This window comes from Periplaneta americana, chromosome 8 (genome assembly GCF_040183065.1).
Source record: "Periplaneta americana isolate PAMFEO1 chromosome 8, P.americana_PAMFEO1_priV1, whole genome shotgun sequence".
Classification (NCBI taxonomy): domain Eukaryota; kingdom Metazoa; phylum Arthropoda; class Insecta; order Blattodea; family Blattidae; genus Periplaneta; species Periplaneta americana.
Window position 1 is genome coordinate 112,025,112 of NC_091124.1, and position 19,775 is coordinate 112,044,886.

The 19,775-nt window shown below is 37.3% G+C and overlaps 1 protein-coding gene across 7 annotated transcripts in view; it reads right to left on the reverse strand.

Moving 5' to 3' along the window:
* LOC138704946 (protein transport protein Sec16A-like) overlaps positions 1–19,775 on the reverse strand; it is a 572,743-nt gene that overhangs the window by 419,204 nt on the left and 133,764 nt on the right. For all 7 annotated transcript variants that reach the window (XR_011333490.1, XR_011333489.1, XM_069833405.1 and 4 more), the window contains one exon: positions 18,189–18,411. Coding sequence is in view for 5 of the 7 variants with exons in the window: in XM_069833405.1 (XP_069689506.1) it covers positions 18,189–18,411 (223 nt within the window). In the remaining 2 variants the exon portion in view is untranslated. The remainder of the gene's footprint in view (positions 1–18,188; positions 18,412–19,775) is intronic.

Genomic DNA, 19,775 nt, shown 5'->3' on the forward strand with positions numbered 1-19,775 from the left:
CTGAGTAGCAGATGAAAAACTTGAGTCTAGAACACATTCAATGTTTCTTGTTTTTGTCCATCCACATTGTATACCCAGCACGCACACAGTTTTCTGTAGTCTTTGTTCCTTGTCACAATTTTATGAACTGTCTTTAATACTACTGCAATCGTTTCATGCAATATTCTCACTGTCACACGCTGATCCAGGAGAATTCATGTTTCAATAGAAATCATAAATAGCCTACCATTCCTTTGTTAGTAACAAACATCAATCCTGCCTTCCAAAAATTGACGGCACCACTTTGTCACATTTTGAAGACACATAATGTTGCCATGTTAGGATGCAAGGGATAGTGGAGTGCATTCCATAACCTCTCCTATCCAAAACCCAACCTCAACCTGCTCGTGGTGCAACCTGTTTTTGCAAATGAGGCTCTGGGGACCGAGTAATGGCGGTATAACCACACCATCAGAAATAGAGGAAATGCTATTTCATCTCTTACGCTGGCCTGCCACAGCGTAGAAATGTTCCACAAGTGGTGCTTGTGAGAAAGGTCGGTGGACTCTAAAACTCCTCCCGGCCAGGTCCGATGGACCCATTAACCAACGACAGGTGTGGCCCTCCAGTCATAATGGGGGTTTACGTGAGTGGGTGATGTAACCACCATTACAAACAAAAAAATTGGTGCCCACTTAAAAAACGGTTACACTTATGCTAATTAACCTGTGAAGTTCTACCTGATGGATCCACCACAGAGAAATATTGGAGAGCAAGAATGCTAATGGCTTTGTTGCCAAAGCCCGGCATTAGATAACAACAACAACATGCTGCCATAAACAACAGTGATCAGAAACATACTTTCAAAAGATCTCAGCAACAGTAGTATCAGAAAAATTAATGATAAATTCATGTTTAAGCACTCTTAAACCCCTTTCCCACAAAAAATATTGTATGTGTCCAGACATTTAGATTTCAAAAGTACTCTTCTTGATTACTGTCTAGTAGTTAACAACTTGTAAAAATGTATACCTTTAACAATTACAAAGTTTCATTGTTGTTTCTACAAATGTACCACCACAAAAAATGACAGGAAAAAAAAACAGCACAAATTATGAAAATTCTAAGTATGACAAAAGATTTCAACTAAAATTAAAAATGTTCTCTTATAATTTTATTCAGTTTAATGGGATCTGCATAACTTCTTTAACACACGCCTAATAATTTATTGAACTTCGGTCATGCTTCCATTTACTTATAATTATGTTACATGCTGAGTCATTCTAGAGATAATGCACCAGTGAACATTAACACATTTGTTTAATCAGTACAGTATTTATTAAACTACTGAAGTCAGACGAATTTTTTCAAAACGTTTTCGGAAGTAATGCGAGAAATGGGGGATTGATTCTATCTTGTATGATGAGCATTTTAATGCTACACTATAGTCACAAATTAATAATGCATGTATTTTTTGAATGTTAAGTGGCATTCTAAAATCTAAATCATTAATGATGCTCGTCTACTTTGTAGGTCTCTTAAACTCTGCAGTCTTTAAAGGCTTACATCAACTCATTTTTTCCATTTCTTTTCCTACCAGAGACTTTTGAGAACTCATAAAATACTGTTCTGCAGAGACATCTGCAGTCACAGTGAAGATATTTAACTGCAGAGATGTGTCTCAAAAGCAAAAAAACTTGGCGAGACAAGAGTTGATGAATAAATATGCCTTTTTCTTAACTTCTGTAAATCTACAACTCAGGACCTTTCATTTCACTTCCCTTTTGAAGAAAGTCAGTCTAAGAATTCGCATCGCTCATTTAAAGTCAGTCTAAAAATTTGCATTGTTCATTAAAATTCCATGGCAGGATTAAAAAACTGTGAACTTACAAGAATGCTAACCATCAGACCACAAAGGACAAATTTAACTACAGTAAGCTCTCGATTATTCGTGCTAGTCACCAGACAATTGCACAAATATGAATAATACAATTTCTGCTTTTTACTGTAGAACGAACCTTTTTATTTACTAGGCATATCATACTGTGTTTGAAAATATAATATATCAAACATTTAACACAATTATCAATTTTAACAGTAAGCTTTGGAGTATGTATTGAAGAGTGATTCACACCAGTAAATTTGTATGTGTGCTGTCTCCTTTGAGTTCAAGTCAGGTAGCTGTAAGACTCTCTTCATGCCATCTCTGTAGCGTTCCCCCAGGTGTAGCAGTCAGTAACATGTTTGACTTACGATGTCGGGACCCAGGTTCAATTCCTGGTGAGTTGGGAACTTTATTTTCTTTTTAATAACATTGCTCTTTTTATACAAGTTATGTGTCTGCATTCAATTTTTTTTTTTAAGTGGAACTACTTACACCCAACATCTGTGGCTCAACTTGAAGAATAAAAGCATATATAAAAAGTAGATTACTTTGAAAAATTTTGTTTTCGTTAAAATTTTAAGGGATTATTAATTTTATGATGTTTCTCTTTAAAAAGAAATGTTTTCATCACTCTCTGGTAAGTGTGTGGTGAATGTGGTCCGAATTAATCGACTATTAGAGATAATTTTCTCTTCCATGAACTTTTATGGTTTTATGATGCTCCCTTTTAACATGGTTCCTCACCCCTAATAAAGCTTTAAAGTTACTGTAAACATCTGATAAAATGTTCCTTGTAAATTCAGGGGAGTTCCGTGCCATTTTATTCAGTTTCTGTTCAATCCTTATTGAGTCAAAATACCTCTAAGTAGAGAAAATATTGTACACGTAATCAACTTAGTTGAAGACGGTTGGAGCCTTTGGTATGCAGCTTGTACTGTAGGAGCATCTTATGGAAGTGTCCAGCAGGCTGTGGAATGTTATTGTGAACGTGGAACATGCGAAAGGAGGCCTGGATCTGGACGTCGACGGATTACTAACGCCAGGGACGAGCAATTTCTTGTCTTTCAAATCTTGAGAGACCGAAGAACAACAGTGGTTCAGGCAAGAAATCATCTAGACGCCACAAGAAATGTCCATGTGACTGAGAGAACTGTGAGGCAAAGACTCCAGGAGGCTAATCTTAATCAAGGCCCACTATTAATAGGGCAGCATCGGAGAAGACGACTCGAGTTCACGATGCTATATTGAAAGTGGACCATTCAAGGAATGGAGCATGGTGCTTTTTACAGGTGAGAGCCACTTCTGTCTGAGGTCTCCAGATGGGCAAGAAAGAGTGTGGAGGAGGCCTGGAGAGCGATTCTCGCCCATAATTCACTCCCATTTGGGGGAGGCTCTGTGATGGTGTGGGGGGGGGGGGGTATAAACATTGAACCCTGTACTGAGCTTGTGATACTTGATAGCGGTTCCCTCACTGCACATTGCTATGTAGAAGAAGTCCTGGGGATCATGTTGTATCATTTGCACAATTTACAGGTGACCATTTCATTTCAATGCAAGACAATGCTCGTCCGCACATCACCTGTATCATCACACGTTACTTACAAGAAGTCGGGATTCAAACTCTGGACTGGACAGCAAGGAGCCCTGACTTAAATGCCATTGAGCACGTGTAGGCTATGATTGGGAGAAGACTTCGATCTCAGAATATCGAGATCCTGGCTGAATTGACGGCACAACTGGTGGTAGAATGGAACAATCTTCCTCAAGAAGCAATTAGGAACCTAGTGGTCAGTGTACCTCAGCCGTGGCGAAAATGTGATTGTGCGCCGAGCCACTGTGTAACCTGCAACGTGCACAGCACCTATGGAGGGAGGCAGACACCCGAAGGGGAAGTGAAGCAACTGTCTGACTTATTAACGGATTTTCATTTTCCTTATGTCAAGCACTTAAATATAATTTTATACAGTACTAGATTACAAACTAATGTGTAGTACGTGTAACGAAGAAAGAAATGAATAAGAAAACATAGAACACATTTTTACAACCTAAAAATAATTGTCTTCAGAATGTCTCTGTGACAGAGTTTCAAAATCAGGAATTATGTCACTTACTGCCAGTCGTAGTTGATCACAAAGGTGTTTGCTTGTCAGTTGTGATCCAAATTTGGTTTTTACTATTTTCATTGTTGAAAATAATTTTTCACAAAAGTTGTAGCGAACATGGCTTCAACAGATATTTAATTTTTGGCAATGATTTGAAAACTTCAACATTTGTCCAGTCTTTACATCTAGCTTTCATTTAACATCACATTTAAATCTGTGAGTTTAAATTGAAAATCTAACCACATTCTTCGTACATCTTCTGAAAAAGGATCGATATACGGAGATGATGATAATAATAATAACAATAATAATAATAATAATAATAATAATAATAATAATAATAACAACAACACTTAACTTTTAATGTTTAAAGCCGTTTTATGTTATACAACCGTTTCCTCGTAATACTTGTGAACAAATCATTCATTTAAAATTCTCATCATACTGGCAGCAAAAAAATGCGTCCTCCCATCCTACTTGAAACTTTCGTTTTTGTAGAGGTACGTGGTTTCGAGAGAGACATTGCGACGATACGCTACTCGTAGGTCAGAGACAAATACAAATGGAGTTTGACTCCAGTGAGTGAGAGGGTGGGGTTGGGGGAAGTAGGAAGCAAGAGAATGCATAGTTTCATTGCGAGCCACAATGTGCTCGTGAGTCACATTTTCGCCACTGGTGGTGTACCTCAACGCCTCCAAGAGCACATCACTGCCAGAGGAGGAAACAACAGATTTTAATGTTTCTCGTGGTTTACTAAAACATTTTTTGACAATGTACATCAGTGGAAGTGGTAAAATTGAATACAGTGAAAGAAATTCAAATGAGTAAAAATAACAATTACAAAAATTGCAAAATGTCATAATAAAGTGAATGTGAGATAAAGTTTGAAAGTACATTTATTTATTTATTTATTTATTTAACCTGGTAGAGATAAGGCCATCAGGCCTTCTCTTCCCCTCCACCAGGGGGTTTGTAAATTTGGAATAGGCTTCATGCATGCAGTATTACATTCGTAATGGGGCATATAATTCATTAAACATTCTGTGTGTGTGTGTGTGTGTGTGTGTGTGTGCGTGCGTGCGTGCAATTGTGTGTGTGTGTTTTTTTTTTCATGAGTTGCTGTATAACTGCATGCCCCATTACGAATGTAATACTACATGCATGAAGCCTATTCCAAATTTACAAATTGTTTTAAGTTTTCTGTCCTAGATCATTCTTATTTGGTGTCACTTTTTGTTTATAGCTTGTAGTATAGAATTCGCTACTGTCACTGTCACTTCTAGCTTGATTTAATTTATAATTTGTAGCATGTCAAGTTTAACCTATTTACAAGTTTTGCAATTTCACTGTCACTTTCACTAACCTATTTACAAGTTTTGTAATTTCACTTTCACTTTCACTAGTCTATTTACAAGTTTTGCAATTTCACTGTCACTTTAAGCTTGATGTTTCACAGAATTGTGAAGTCTATACCGCGGACGAAGGTCGAAAATATTTGGAGGTAGTTGGAGGCCAGTGCTTCGCACGTTGTTGGCCACGTGCCTCCTGCTTCTTGGATTTTTCTTAGCATGTTGTTCCTTTGTCTGGTCACTATGCTACAATCAAATATTACGTGATTGACTGTTTCTGCTGTCCGCATGGGCATATGGGAGACTCTATTATTCTAAATCTGTGGAGATATCCCCTCAGTTCCCGTGTCCTGTTGTCATTGCTGTGAATTCCAGGGAAATGGGTACCTTTAGGCTCAACCTCCTCTTGACTGAGGGGAAAAAGGGTTTGCTTATCCTTCCTTTCGTCGAATTGGACCATTGTTGCTGCCACATGTCGAGCCCCCCTCTCCTTCTCTCGTGTCAGAATAACTTCTCTTGGTGTTTTGTTGTAGACGACTTCACTATCCTCTAATGCCGCTGTTTTCGCCAATCTGTCTGCTAGTTCGTTGCCCTTTATACTGGAATGCCCTTTGACTCAACCGAAGTGTATTATCCACTTGGATTGTATTAATTCTATAATTTTTGTTTTTATTCTCTCAATTATTCTGCTCCGTCTGGATTTGTTACTCAGTAGGTAATGTTATCTAGCCATCAGAGTATATGGCAACAAGCTTCTCTTCGTCTGATCAGTCTTGGATTCCTTGGAGCGTTTCTAGTACCTTTAAGACTGCAATTTGTTCAGCCTGGTTGTTTGTACAGTTTTTTTTTTTTTTTTTTTTTTTTTTTTTTTTTTTTTTTTTTTTTAAGAAACGTAATCAAACAACATGTTCCATTACAATTTGTAATACTACATGTTCTGGTTTACATCTATATTGCCTGGGATACATATTAAGTTGAATTCCAGTTGTGTTAAGTTGATGACTGATGAGCTACATATACCTGATTGTTGACTAATTACAATATAAGCCTCTATTTGTATGGAATCCCTGAGTTCAGTAATGATGTACTTTGTACAATTTGGCTTTTTATTCTTAATAAATCCTATTCTGTCTTACCTAATCTACATTTATGTATTTACACTATGTACAGATATATGCTTATTACTACTCTGTGTTCTATTCTACTTTAATTGTTTGTGAAGTCAATTGAATTAAAGTCAAATGAATTAAAGTCAATTGAATTCATAAATTTACAAAAGTCTTTTAAGAATCTTTTTGTTAGGTCTCTTCATCTGGTGGCCAAATTCCTCACTTGGTTATTATGTTTCTCCACAGTGTTTGCCTTTCCATGTTGTATTTGGAACATTCGAGCAGAAGATGGTCGACGGTTTAATCTCCTCCTTCACAGGGGCAAGTTGGATCTGGTGTTATGTGGAATCTATAGAAGTAGGCCCTCATTCTTCCGTGTCCTGTGAGCATGGTCGTGAGTCCTGATGTAATTGGAATTTTCATAAATAGTCTCTCTGTGATGCTTGGAAAGTACTTCTTTGTTACGGCTCCATTGTTTGCAGCTCGCCATTCTCGTTCCCAACTCATGCTCTCTTCTCGTAGTGTCTTCAGTACTTCGGTCTTCGGCATCTTGTTGAAGGATACGGGCTCCTCACTTCTGGCATCTTGTTTAGCAAGGTGGTCTGCTAATTCATTTCCATATATACTGATGTGAGCCTTGACCCACGAGAATGCTCCGTCCAGTTGTTGCTTTTCAAATAGCTCAATACCTGCCTGATGTTTTTTAATTAAGTTGTTGTGATTACTGGTATTTTTTAGCGAGTCTAGTGTAATTTTGCTATCAGTATATAGAGCTAGAGGTTTTAGGAGAATTGAGGTTCTGTTGCATTTCTGGTACTGTTTCTAGTGCCTTCAGGATTGCAAGTTGTTCCGCCTGATTGTTCGAGCATTTGTCATCAACCTTGTATTGTAATTGTTGAGATATCTCACCATTGAGTAGCACCACGATTCCTGAGCCAACTCCATCCTTGGACTTGCTACCATCAGTATATATTTCCACAGCGTAATCATTTGCTGGGTCGACATCCTCTATGCCATTGAAATTTGCTGGATGAGGCCATTCCTTTAGTGGTAGCGCAGTATCCACGTTGACATTTTCTTTTCCTTTTAGGACATTGTAGGCTTTAGCTATCTCCTGTAATTTGATTATAATAGGTGTCATGCCTGTTACCATGCAGATTGCTTCAGTAGATGTTGTTCTGAATGTTTTCGCGATTTTCAGATTTATTAACCGCTGGACCCATATTAGTTTTGTCCAATTCGATTGTTTCTGGAGACTTTTGCTCCATACTGGAGCACCGTAAGATAATAAAGGCAGAATTCCACCTTTATAGATCGTTCCCAGAGCTCCATGATTCAGTCCCCAGTCGAGCTTAGCTGACTTCGACAGTGTGATAAGTCTTGTGCTTCTGTCTGCTACTTGTTGGATGTGAATGCTGAAGTCGAACTTTTCGTCCAATACAATTCCCAGGTACTTCATTGTTTTTACTTGTTCCAGGAGTTTGTTGTTTAAGAATATTTTGGTCCTTTTATCAATATTGCGTCTGTTCTTTCTTATCAACAGTACTTTAGATTTTTGCTCATTAAATTTTATTTTACTGTTTTTGGCCCAGTTTGAGATCTTCTGAAGTTCCACGCTGGCGCAATTTTCTGCTTCCAGTAAGGTTTTGCCTTTTGTCATTAATAACAGATCGTCAGCAAATGCGATGACTTTGGTGTGGTTGGTGTATTCCAGGTTGAGCAAAGAATTGTACTGCATGTTCCACATTCCTAGCCCACAGCATGATCCTTGTGGTCAACCCTTTGTTACGGCTTTTCCTACTTTGATGTAGTTCACGCACAAAGTCGTTCTTCTCTGATTAAAGTAGCTCCTTACAAGGTTGTATAAGTCGAACGCACGTTGGACATCCAAACTAACTAAGACCAGAAACTGTTTATCTTCAAGGCTTTGCTGTATGTACTCCTTCACTGCCATCATGGCATCTACTGTGCTCTTAGCTGGCGTAAACCTGAACTAATTTTGGTTCAGTAGACCATTTGAGTGCACATGATGTCTATTAGAAGTTTTTCCAGGATTTTTCCACCAGTATTGATTAAACTAATCGGGCGAAACTTAGATGCATCTGGGCTGGTGTCTTTTCCAGGTTTGGTGATAGGTATGAGTTGTGCTTTCTTCCATATTTGTGGGAAGTGACTATTTTTAAGGCATGAGTTATAGATAGTTGTCATGTACCTTGGGAACAGTCTGAAGACTTGAAGTAGAAATGAGCTGTTTATTCCGTCCTCTCCTGGTGCTTTCTTTGGATTCATTCTTGTGAGGATTGCTTTTATTTCTTGCGGTATGAAATCTGTCATCCGGAGTATCTATTGGTTGGCGGGTACCCTCACAAATTAATCTATGATAATTACTATCTTCACACTCCTTGTCTTCCGGTACAAAATGATCTAGCATGTAGTTTAAAGTTTCAGTCATATCCGAAGTCATGGAACCATCAGGTTTCTTTAGAGTTGTCAGCTGTGTAATTTTCTTTATTTTTCCAGACAACAAGCGGTACACTGCATTCCACAGATTGTTGGCCTGGGTTAAGCTCCAATATGTTTTCCAAGAGTTCAATTTTTCATTTTTTATAGCTCTTTCATATTTTCTCTTCTCCTTGATGTACACATTCTTCCTTTGTTTCCTAAGGTTCTGGTCATTTTTTGTTTTCTGATAGCGTCTTCTCAGTGCATTAGTTCTTTTGCGTGAGATAGTTAATGCATCTGACCACCAAGGAACTGTCTTCTTTTGGATATATCTCCCTGTTGGTTTGATAGTTTTGAAACACATTTTGCAAGTTAGTTGTATAGTTTCTGTGTAATCTCTCACAAGTTTTTCAATGTCTGATTTGGTGCTGGCCACATTAGAAAGTTGTTCATCTATTTCTTTGATATAAGCACTTCTCTGCGAGTTAGTCGGAAGATATATATTGGAGAATTCCCTTGTGAGGACATTGCTGAACTCTTCAAGTTTGACTTCTTTTATGATAAATTTTGAGCAATGGAAATTAACTGTCCTGTTATGAGTTGTGCGATGAAATAGAGTGAAGGTGATGTAGCGATGGTCGGAGCAGCTTTCTTCTCCACTGCACTCCCAGTCTTTCAGTCTTCAAAGTAGTAGGCCGTTTTTTATTGTCAGATCAATGTTGCTCTTGCCTCTGTTGTTTTCAAAAGTTGTGTTACCACTTTCTTCATTTAGTACATGTACGTTACTATAGGCCAGATATTACTCAACTGATTTTCCTCTCGCATTTGTGATTATGTAATGCCACACTTCAAACCTGGAGTTGCAGTTCATGCCAATGATCAAACCATTCCCTTTGTAAGTGACAGAATATAATCGACTTTCGATAAATCTATATTGATATCTCTCTCTATATCAAAATACATGCTTGCTGCATACAACCTTAAATTGTCGTGAATAAGTTGTATGATGAGTCCTCATCAGATATTTGATTAACTTGTATCGCGTCAATGTGTACATTTGTTACTAGGATGGCTGCTCTTATCCTATGATTTCCGTGAGTGAAAATTCTGTAATTTTGTGATATTCCTGCCACTTTATTGTCTATAACATATGGTTCTTGAGCGAAGACCAAATCTATACTGTACTGTTTAATAGTGTACATCAAGTTACTCATTGCAGCTCTAGAGTGTTGTAAATTGACCTGCAAACATTTGATTTCTTTAGGTCTATTTGTCATTTTGGGTCTAGTAATCGGTGTTTTGTCTGTACTTTTTTATTACCATTTGCAATGACGGGCAATTCTTATCTATTGATGAGTGCACACATTTTCAATTTTATTGTACTTATTGTAGTTGATACAGTTTATGCATTTAAAGTCGTTCCTTTCAGCTTTGCATTCATTTAGTTTGTGATTACCAGTGCAAAGAGGGCATGTTAAGTCTCCTTTGCATTCTACTGTTTTGTGGTTAAATTTACTACACTTGAAGCAGCATAGTTGCCAACACATTTTTATTTTATGCTCAACAAGCAATCGCCATGTTTCAGTGCTGACCTCTGCTACAAAGTTCTTGTTGTTTCGTTTGTTTTTAAAAATGTACTTGGGTTGAATGGTATCTTCTTTTAAGTGGAGTTCAGAGTTCTGTGACATGATAATTTTGCTGGCATTTTCAATTGTTACGTCATCTGGGATGTTGTGAATAATGACATTTGGCTTGCGGAGGTTGGCGACATTTACTTCCAAGAATTGGCTGCACTGTTCTTGTATCTTCTCACTCAGTACATCGATTTTCTTTCTACAACCTGTTTCTATTACTAGTGCATGAATACTGTTTCTCTCCAGCCAATATCACCTTTTGCAGCGATCAAGGAAGCAGTGAGTTAGGACGGCAGCTGGTCACACGTTGGCAGCACTTAGCCCAACAGACTGCTTTGTACTAATAGGCAGTGAAATGGTCGCAAACATAATCACTATTTCGACAGTGTATGTAGTCAAATATAGAATTTAGAGCTCCGCTAATACTGACATACACTATTTACGCATTCTACTTTGAGCTCAACACCTTACTCAGACACTAATGGACCAATTACGCGCACAATCACTGTTCAGAGAAAACAAGATTTACAGGCTCTGTACACTTGACGCGCACGCGGTTGTGTGTGTGTGTGTGTGTGTGTGTATGTGTGCGTGCGTGTGTGTGTGCGCGCGCGCAGGAGGAATAGTAAATATTTTAGGGGATGGTAGTGTGGATTGTTCTGAGTAAAAAAGTTCATATAAACATGTGTTCAATTTTTATTGGGTACAGAGATACAGCTGTTTAAAAATTCCATATAACATGTGTCCAATTTTTATTGAGTACAGACATACAGCTGTTAGAATGTAACCCAGGAGGATGTTAAGAAAAGGCAAATGATTATGTTCAAAGTTAATTTTCATAAATCCCACCACCGACTTCAATGCACTTTCGACTTCTCTTGACAACACGTGTAGCTCTTCTGAGGTCGTCTTGCCATTCTTTTATGAGGGCAGCATTATTCATAATCCGAACGATTAATTCGGCTCTTTTGTTTACTTTTACTTTACTTTTACTTTTTTTTTTCAGGCATCCCCACATGAAAAAATCTAAAGGGGTAACGTCCGAGGACCTTGGTGGCCAAGAAACGTGACCATATTCGCCGATCCATCTTCCAGGGAATGTTAGGTTTAGATTATGTATCACCTGACTAGAATGTGCAGGGGGCTCCATCATGCTGGAAGAACATACCCATCCTTGTAGTCAAAGGAACCTCTTCCAATAATGCTGGAAGCTCGTTTTGAAGAAAATCTAGATAACAGGGTCCTGTAAGACGATACGGTAACACAACAGGCCCAAGCAACTGATCATCTATCATACCACACCACACACTTACAGAGAAGCGTTCTTGAAAATGTGTCTCCACAATGGCATGTGGGTTTTCTTCAGACCACTGATGTGAGTTATGAGTGTTATTGATACCGATAAGAGTGAAAGTGGCTTCATCAGTGAAGAGTAATAATGGGATTACTTGGAGATTTACAAGTAGCCAATGACAAAATTACAATCGTCTACCTTCATATCCTGCTCGAAGATGTTAAATCTGCTGTAAATGATAAGGATAAAACCCGTGCATACATAATGTCCACCATACTCTTGTACGTGGAACACCAATACATGCAGAAATTCTGCGTGTGCTTGTTGCAGGACTATGTTCTACCAACTGAATAATGTCTTCTACTTCATCCACATTCTGTTCATTTACACATTCAGATAAAATATTGGTACCCTTATGGATCCCAGATCCTTTAAAGTTTCCGTGGCTTTACGCCTCTGTTGCAAAATCTGTCACATTCATAAATGTATCTGTGGCAATAATGTAGATTCTTATGGCCACCATGCCTTAAGTTGTGTCATGAGTAAGGGGCATCTCTCTCATCATTCATTGCTTAATGATATCATTAAAAGAGCATTAACATCCTCAGGGGTTCCATCCATCTTAGAACCTTCCGGGATCAGCCATTCAGACGGCAAGAGACCCGATGGTCTGACTCTAGTCCCGTGGCATGTAGGCAAATCCTTAATTTGGGATTACACATGTGTGGATACACTGGCCCCTTCTCATCTGTCTTCAACCTCTAAGACACCAGGATCTGCAGCAGAAAGTGCCGCTGTCAGTAAACACCATAAATATAAACATCTTGCAGATAATTATATTTTTGTCCCTTTTGTGGTTGAAACGTTTGGATCATGGTATAGTGAAGCCAAAGTTCTCATCTCCACCATAAGCAGAAGTTTAGTGCAGCTTTCTGGGGACCCTCAAAGCAGTCAATATCTACATCAGCGCATTGGTATCGCCATTCAGCGTGGTAATGCTACAAGTATTCTTGCATCCTTCCCCGAGTCCTCTTATTTAGATGAAATTTTCTTCCTTTAATTATTCAATTTATTTGTATTTTATTGTAGTATACAAGTCAATGTGAATACAATTTTTTTTATTTGTAAAACTAAAATATTCAGAAAACTGCTGAGCACTGCAACAGTCTCACACAGTTTAGTGACAACACGAGTAAACGTTCTTGAATCTGGAACTATGTTAGGAAATTGTCTACAAACAGCAACAGCATTTCCATTACAAAACCAGTACACAAATACCATATGGGCATACTCAGCATTTGTAAATACATGCAACATGCTTAAACGATACAGTAGAATTGGCCAACAAATTACAATCACAGTTGAAAAATTCAATTATGTAAACTAAAGCACAACTTCACAACTTGACCTCCAAACAAAATTAACAATTGATAAATAAGCCCATAGCAACCGGAATAGCAACACACAAAACGAAAGTGCATTGAACGTAATCATTTGCCTTTGCTTAACACCTTCTTGGGTTACATTCTAACAGCTGTATCTCTCTACCAATGAAGTTGGACACATGTTTATATGAACTTTTTTACTCAGAACGGTCTATACTATCACCTCCTAAAATATTTACTATTCCTCCTGAAACACACTGTATATATCAGGTGTTTCAGGCCACCCGTATCAGCTTTTTTTTCTTGAAAACTATATGATACTGGTTTTTCATAAAAAAAAATTTGATGACCAAAACCTATGTAAAGAATCAATTGGTGGTAGTACCATTTCCCGTAACAAACCGGAAGTAGGGGTACCTGTGGTCAACTTCGAAATTTCAAATGAGAACATGGGTCATTGAAGGTACAATTGGAAACTACTTTTAAAAAGAAATTACTTTTAATGAAACTTTTTTTTTCTAACTTTTATTGTTTACTAACAAAGCAACAAAAATGGTATCTTCTGAGAAAAGCGTACACTCTTCATAGTAAGTGTTCAAAATGTATGCCACCCAGTGCTAAACAATGTTCTGATCACCTCCTAACATCCGTGATTGCACTTCAGCATAGCTGAGAGATCCACAGGCTTCTCCAATTCTTTGTTCATGTCTTCTCTAGTTGTTAGATGCACCTAATAGACCACATCTTTAATTCTCCCCAACAAGAAGGCTTGCCCATGACTCAGGATTGCACCATAATATAGTGTTTTGAATTTTAGAATTCTGAAAGATAACAAATTTCATTCACATCATATTCATCTCCATCAGGAATTTGAGGGACATGACTTCCAGACTCGTGTTGATTTCTGCAACTGGTTTCTAAACACGGACCGTAATTTCGAGCTCAGAATTCTAGACTGATCAAGCAACTTTCAAAAGTAATAGTCAGGTGAATATCTACAATGCCCAATACTGGTCTCGGGTTAATCCACACTGGTTAAGTGAAGTGGATTACCAGCATGTGTGGAGCCTCAATTCATGATATGGCCTCCTTGGATATCGTCATAGGACCATACTTTTTTGAGGAGAACTTCAATGGTAGAACGCACGGTTCCTCTGAAACATCATGCACCAGTTGCTTCATGATGTTCCCCTTGCGCTTTGGTTAATGATGTGGCTTCAGCAGGACGGCTGTATGGCTCACTTTTCACATAGAGCTCGACGAGTTATTAACCAGTTATTTCCCCTACAGTGGATTGGACGAAGAGGACCAGTGGCCTGGTCAGCCCAATTTCCTGATTTTGCTCCAAATGACTTTTTCTAGTGGAAAAGAATTAAAGGCATGTTCTACCAGGTGCGTCCAACAACTAGAGAAGACATGAAACAAAGAATTAGAGAAGCCTGTGGGTCTCTCAGCTGTGCTGAAGTGCAATCTCAGATGTAGGAGGTGATCAGAACATTGTTTAGCACAGGGTGGGGTACATTTTGAACACTTAGTATGAAGAGTGTATGTACATAAACAACACACAGCATTTCTCAGAAGATACTATTTTTGTTGCTTTGTGAGTAAACAATGAAACTTAGAAAAAAGAAGTTGCAATAAAAGTGTTTCTTTTTAAAAGTAATTTCCAATGGTACCTTCAATGATCCATGTTCTCATTTTAAATTTCGAAGTTGACCACAGGTACCCCTACTTTCGGTTTGTTACGGGAAATGGTACTACCAGCAATCGATTCTTTATATAGGTTTTGGTTAATAATTTTTTTTTTTTATGAACGACCAATATCACATAGTTTTCGAGAAAAAAGGCTGATATGGGTGGTCTGAAACGTGTGTGTGTGTGTGTGTGTGTGTGTGTGTGTGTGTGTGTGCGTGCGTGTATGTGTGTCTATATATATATATATATATATATATATATATATATATATATATATATATATATATATATATTGCATGGGAGATAAATTTTCTTCCCGAAATAAAACAAAGATAAACAAAAAATTAATGCATAAACATAAAAAAAGGCATGTGGACCTAATACATTGTCCACATGTCACTAGCATTTATCATCGCCTGACATCTTCAGGGCATAGAGTCGACCAAGTTGCAGAAACAGTTCTCATCCTGAGCGAGATCTTCCCAGGTAGACAGAACATGATGCCATAACAGAGCTGATTTCGAGGTGGGTCATTTAGATATTTTTCGATCTTCTTCCATTTCAGTTCAGCCCATACATTCTTGATAATGTTCAAATCAGTGTCTTGGGAGGCCAAGGCATCAGTTTGATCTTGGGCCTTCTCATAAACCATCTTCGAATGTTTATGACACAATGCACAGGATGGTAATTCTACTGGAAAATTAAATTTTCTTTGGGATACAAAACTCGGGCTGAAGGAAACAGCACATTTTCCACAAAATGCAAATACTGTGGCTCCCTAAGTTGACCATTGATGCGTTCTAGCACACCAGTGCAACCACAAGACATCCAGCCTCAACATGACACATTAAATCGTCCCCTTTGACGTCATCTGAAATAGCATGGGTCACATCTGGTCCCTGGCTCACAATAAACATTGTCATATGATTTGCAATCAGAGATGGTTGTTTTGTTGGAGAAAATTACTCTTCCCCAATCGAAATTCATCCAACCAAATGTAAAGGCTAGGCGGTTGACAGTTTATTGCTCTTGTAAGCTCTCTTTGACCATACCTCTCATTCAATGAAGATTTGCATCTCTCAAACAGTTGATATCTGTTCAAGAAGTGCCAAGATAAGTGGCCACAGCCCTTAAATGATTCACAGAGTGGAACGGATTCTCTGCATGGACTCTGCAAATGGCCACATCCTCTTCCCTTGTTAAACAATGTGGATTCCCGACAGAATAGCACCTACGAAACTCCCCATAATTTTGAAATCTATGAGCCAACCTCTGTGCTGTCCTTAATGGGACATGACACCTTCGACCTGCCTCTGAAGCTGAGAAGCCATTTTCTATTAGCACTATAACACACTGTCGTATCTCTCCTGTCCACCATGCTGCTACAAAATGAATTACTATAGCTTAAATTCCTAGTCAACAATGTGACAATTAAACATAATATATTAATAAAAGAAAGTAGGTCACATATAGCAAATGAATGACGATTTTTCACACCCTACTACTACATTTGAAAATCATGGGGCGTAACAAGATGGTTTATTTTCACAACTAACGTAAAACCTCTCATTAATTTAAACTAAATAAGTTAATGTCCAATTTTATGATTTAAGTAAATCCTGGAGTATTGCATCGCTTCATACAGAACATTTCTATCACAGAGACAACTTTAATCCAGTGGAGAGAGCGCCTGCTTTCCATGCAGTTGGCCACATGTTCGATCTTGCTATCATATATTTGTTTTTTTCTTTCTTTTTTTTCATCTTTCATTTGTTTTGTTTCATTTACAGTCTTTATCGCACTACTTATTTATACTAAATTCTTTTCCCTGGCACTTGTTCCAGCTACTTAGGAACAACATTCAACAAAACTAACAGAATGCCCACCAATTGTTTCTAAGACTGTGCATACATCGGAGGGAATGATAAGGTTAACACGTATTGCTGTGACCAAGTGTTACAACAAGTATTCAACCAATCAATAATCATTTCGTCGTCAGTTGAGAAATACACATATTATAAGCCTTATAAACATGTTACAATAAGATTTGCGTCAGGAAATAAAGAGGGACGAGGTGGCTTATTACATGCTATTTTTATACCGAGGTCACTTTGAAACTCGAGCACTCAAATTCCAAGCTCAGCTCACGTATATTAAAAATTTCGTGATAAAAATGAAGTGACAAGACTTCAATGATGCACAGATAATCTCTAAACCGTATAATCCACGCACCAATAATCGAGAGTTTGTTGTAAACACAGTAACTAATAACTATTTTGTTATAATAATCATCCTTTACTTTACACAAAATTACAAAATATACTTTGCCTTACTTTATAACAGACACAGAAAGGGGTGTTGCAAAAACTTAAATTATATAAAAAGCAATAAATATCTAAAAACACATGAAAACTACCAAAAGTGTTTGGTGCTGAGGTACTGATCTCACCTCCCATTGTCATAATCACCAGTAAAAGATGGAGAATGGTAGTAATCATTAGAGTGACAGTGTCCTGTCCTTTGATATCTGTAATAGGAGCATTAATATAGATTTGAGCTAAATTGCTACCACATCAAATACAATGGTGAATTATATATCTAGATCAACATATAACTACTAATTTACTAATATAATAAACGATACTAACTATTCACTAATTACGAAACCAGAAACAACTCTCTCTTATACATATAAAATAAGTTTCTCATAATAACAATTCATAGCCACCAGAATATATTAGTTTCTAGTTTATATAAGAGTGAAATAATATTCTATTTTTTATAATTCTAGAGCTTTTTAATATTGTAATATGACATGATAGATGTAAAGCATATAGAAGATTCTGATTAATATTCATGTAAAAGTTACAAAATAACTTCCCAAGTACAGTATCACCAACATAATATAATAAGAACTTTTGATGTGTAAGTGCACACATAAAAGAACTATAGAAATATCTTAATTATTATTAATTCGTCATATTGACCATGAAATTATTTATTTAACTTATCACTTCTTAATAAGAGCTATCTGGAATGATATCTGCTTCCTCCATAGTTATATTGATGAGGTATAATAGAAAGATGAAGTATGTGTGAGTTTTGAAATATGCTAGACACAAAGGCAAAATTTCCATGCTTTCTGGACCTCATCCCTACCAACAGAATGTGATATGGTACAGGAGAGTTGAGTTCAAGGCCAGCTGGGAAGAAAATTTTCCATCTCACAATAAATTCCACAACGGATCTGTATAAACTGAGAGCTGAGATTTATTTTACACCTTGAAAAACAAAGAAGGACATATAAAACTTACCGATCCTTATTTAATTCTTCATTTGCAGAACTTCTTCCAGAATGAACACTTCCACGATCTTCTGAGAATGTTCCATGATTATAGGCAGCATGAGATGAGTAATATTTGGTGTACCATGCTGCATATGCAGCAGGATTGGTTCTTCGCAAATTATCATAATATTGATATGTATAATATGGATCATATGGATATGCCTCCATATGTCTATCATAGTAATTATAACCTGTTAATGTAACAAAGAAACATGCAATAGAATTTCAAAGTCCTTGTTTTACTGTCTTATCTACAAAATAAATTTTAATGATGTAGAAAATTCCTCGCTTCATCTTGTATCTATGTCATTCATTCACCCACTTATGTATTTATTTACTTCATTATTTATTTATCTATTTATACATTCATTATTCATTGACACATTCTTTTATTTATTTGATTTATGTTAAATATGTGCTACAACAAACAAGATGAAATAAATTAAAAAAGAATACAGGGTGTAACGAAAAAAGTGGACAAAACTTCAGGTATAGATTCCTCATATGTACAGAAGAAAAAAACTGTTATATCAACATGGGACGGAAATGCTTGGTTTCTGAGTTACAGGGCATACAAGTATGATCACAGTGCGCTCCAGTGCGTTTGCGAGGGGAGAGGAGGGGAGAAGTGCAGAAGGGATGAAGGGGAGCAAAGAAGAGAAGGAAATGAGAAGAGAAGGGAATCGAAGAAGGGGAAGAGAGCAAAGAAATGGAGAGAGAAGAGTAGGAGAGGAGCAAAGAAGAGGAGTTATTTCGAGCAATTGAATTCAAAGAAGGGGAGGATAAGAGAGAGGAGGGAAGGAGAAGAGCAGAGAGGAAGAAAGGAACAAAGAAGGGGAGGAGAACATTTTTAACACTTCATCTAAAGAAATGTAAACAGAATGCACCTTAATAATTCCAGCAAACAAATGTTCTAAGGAGCACTAATAATCATACTTGCAAGCTTTGTAACTCAGAAACCAATCACTTCCAGTCTCTCCCCTCTCCCTCTCCCCTCCCCCATCCCCCTCCCGTCCGCCCTTCCCCCCTCCCCCCCTCTCTCTCTCTCTCTCGTATGCAAGACGTTTTCTCGTAGAAAGAAAATGGTTCTTCTAGTACAAAAGTAAGCTCACAATGATAAAAGTAGGGATATTTTTTTAATAGGAGTATTTTCTGTAGGTATTTATATTTTTAATATAGAATGGGCATAACTCAATTTATAGATCAGAATTAAATTAAAATCATAACTTTAGTGACTGATATTTATTTACTACATAAACTGGTTTTGTATGGGTTATTTTTTGACTACTACAATGAAATTTTCTTCGAATTTCACTTTTAACAACAACAATATCTATACATGAAGGATATTGAACGCAATGAATTTCTACAAAACTTAAATTTCTTACATATGACTGCCGTGATGATACAGAGTGGTGTAAGATAGGTGTTACAAAATTTTCTTCTTCTGTGGTTTAATCATAAGTCGTAAATGATTCTCCTCATGATACTAAAGCATTGCAGCTCAGAACATTCTACAGCTCATTCACTGATGTCTCAATTCACATTTCAGAAT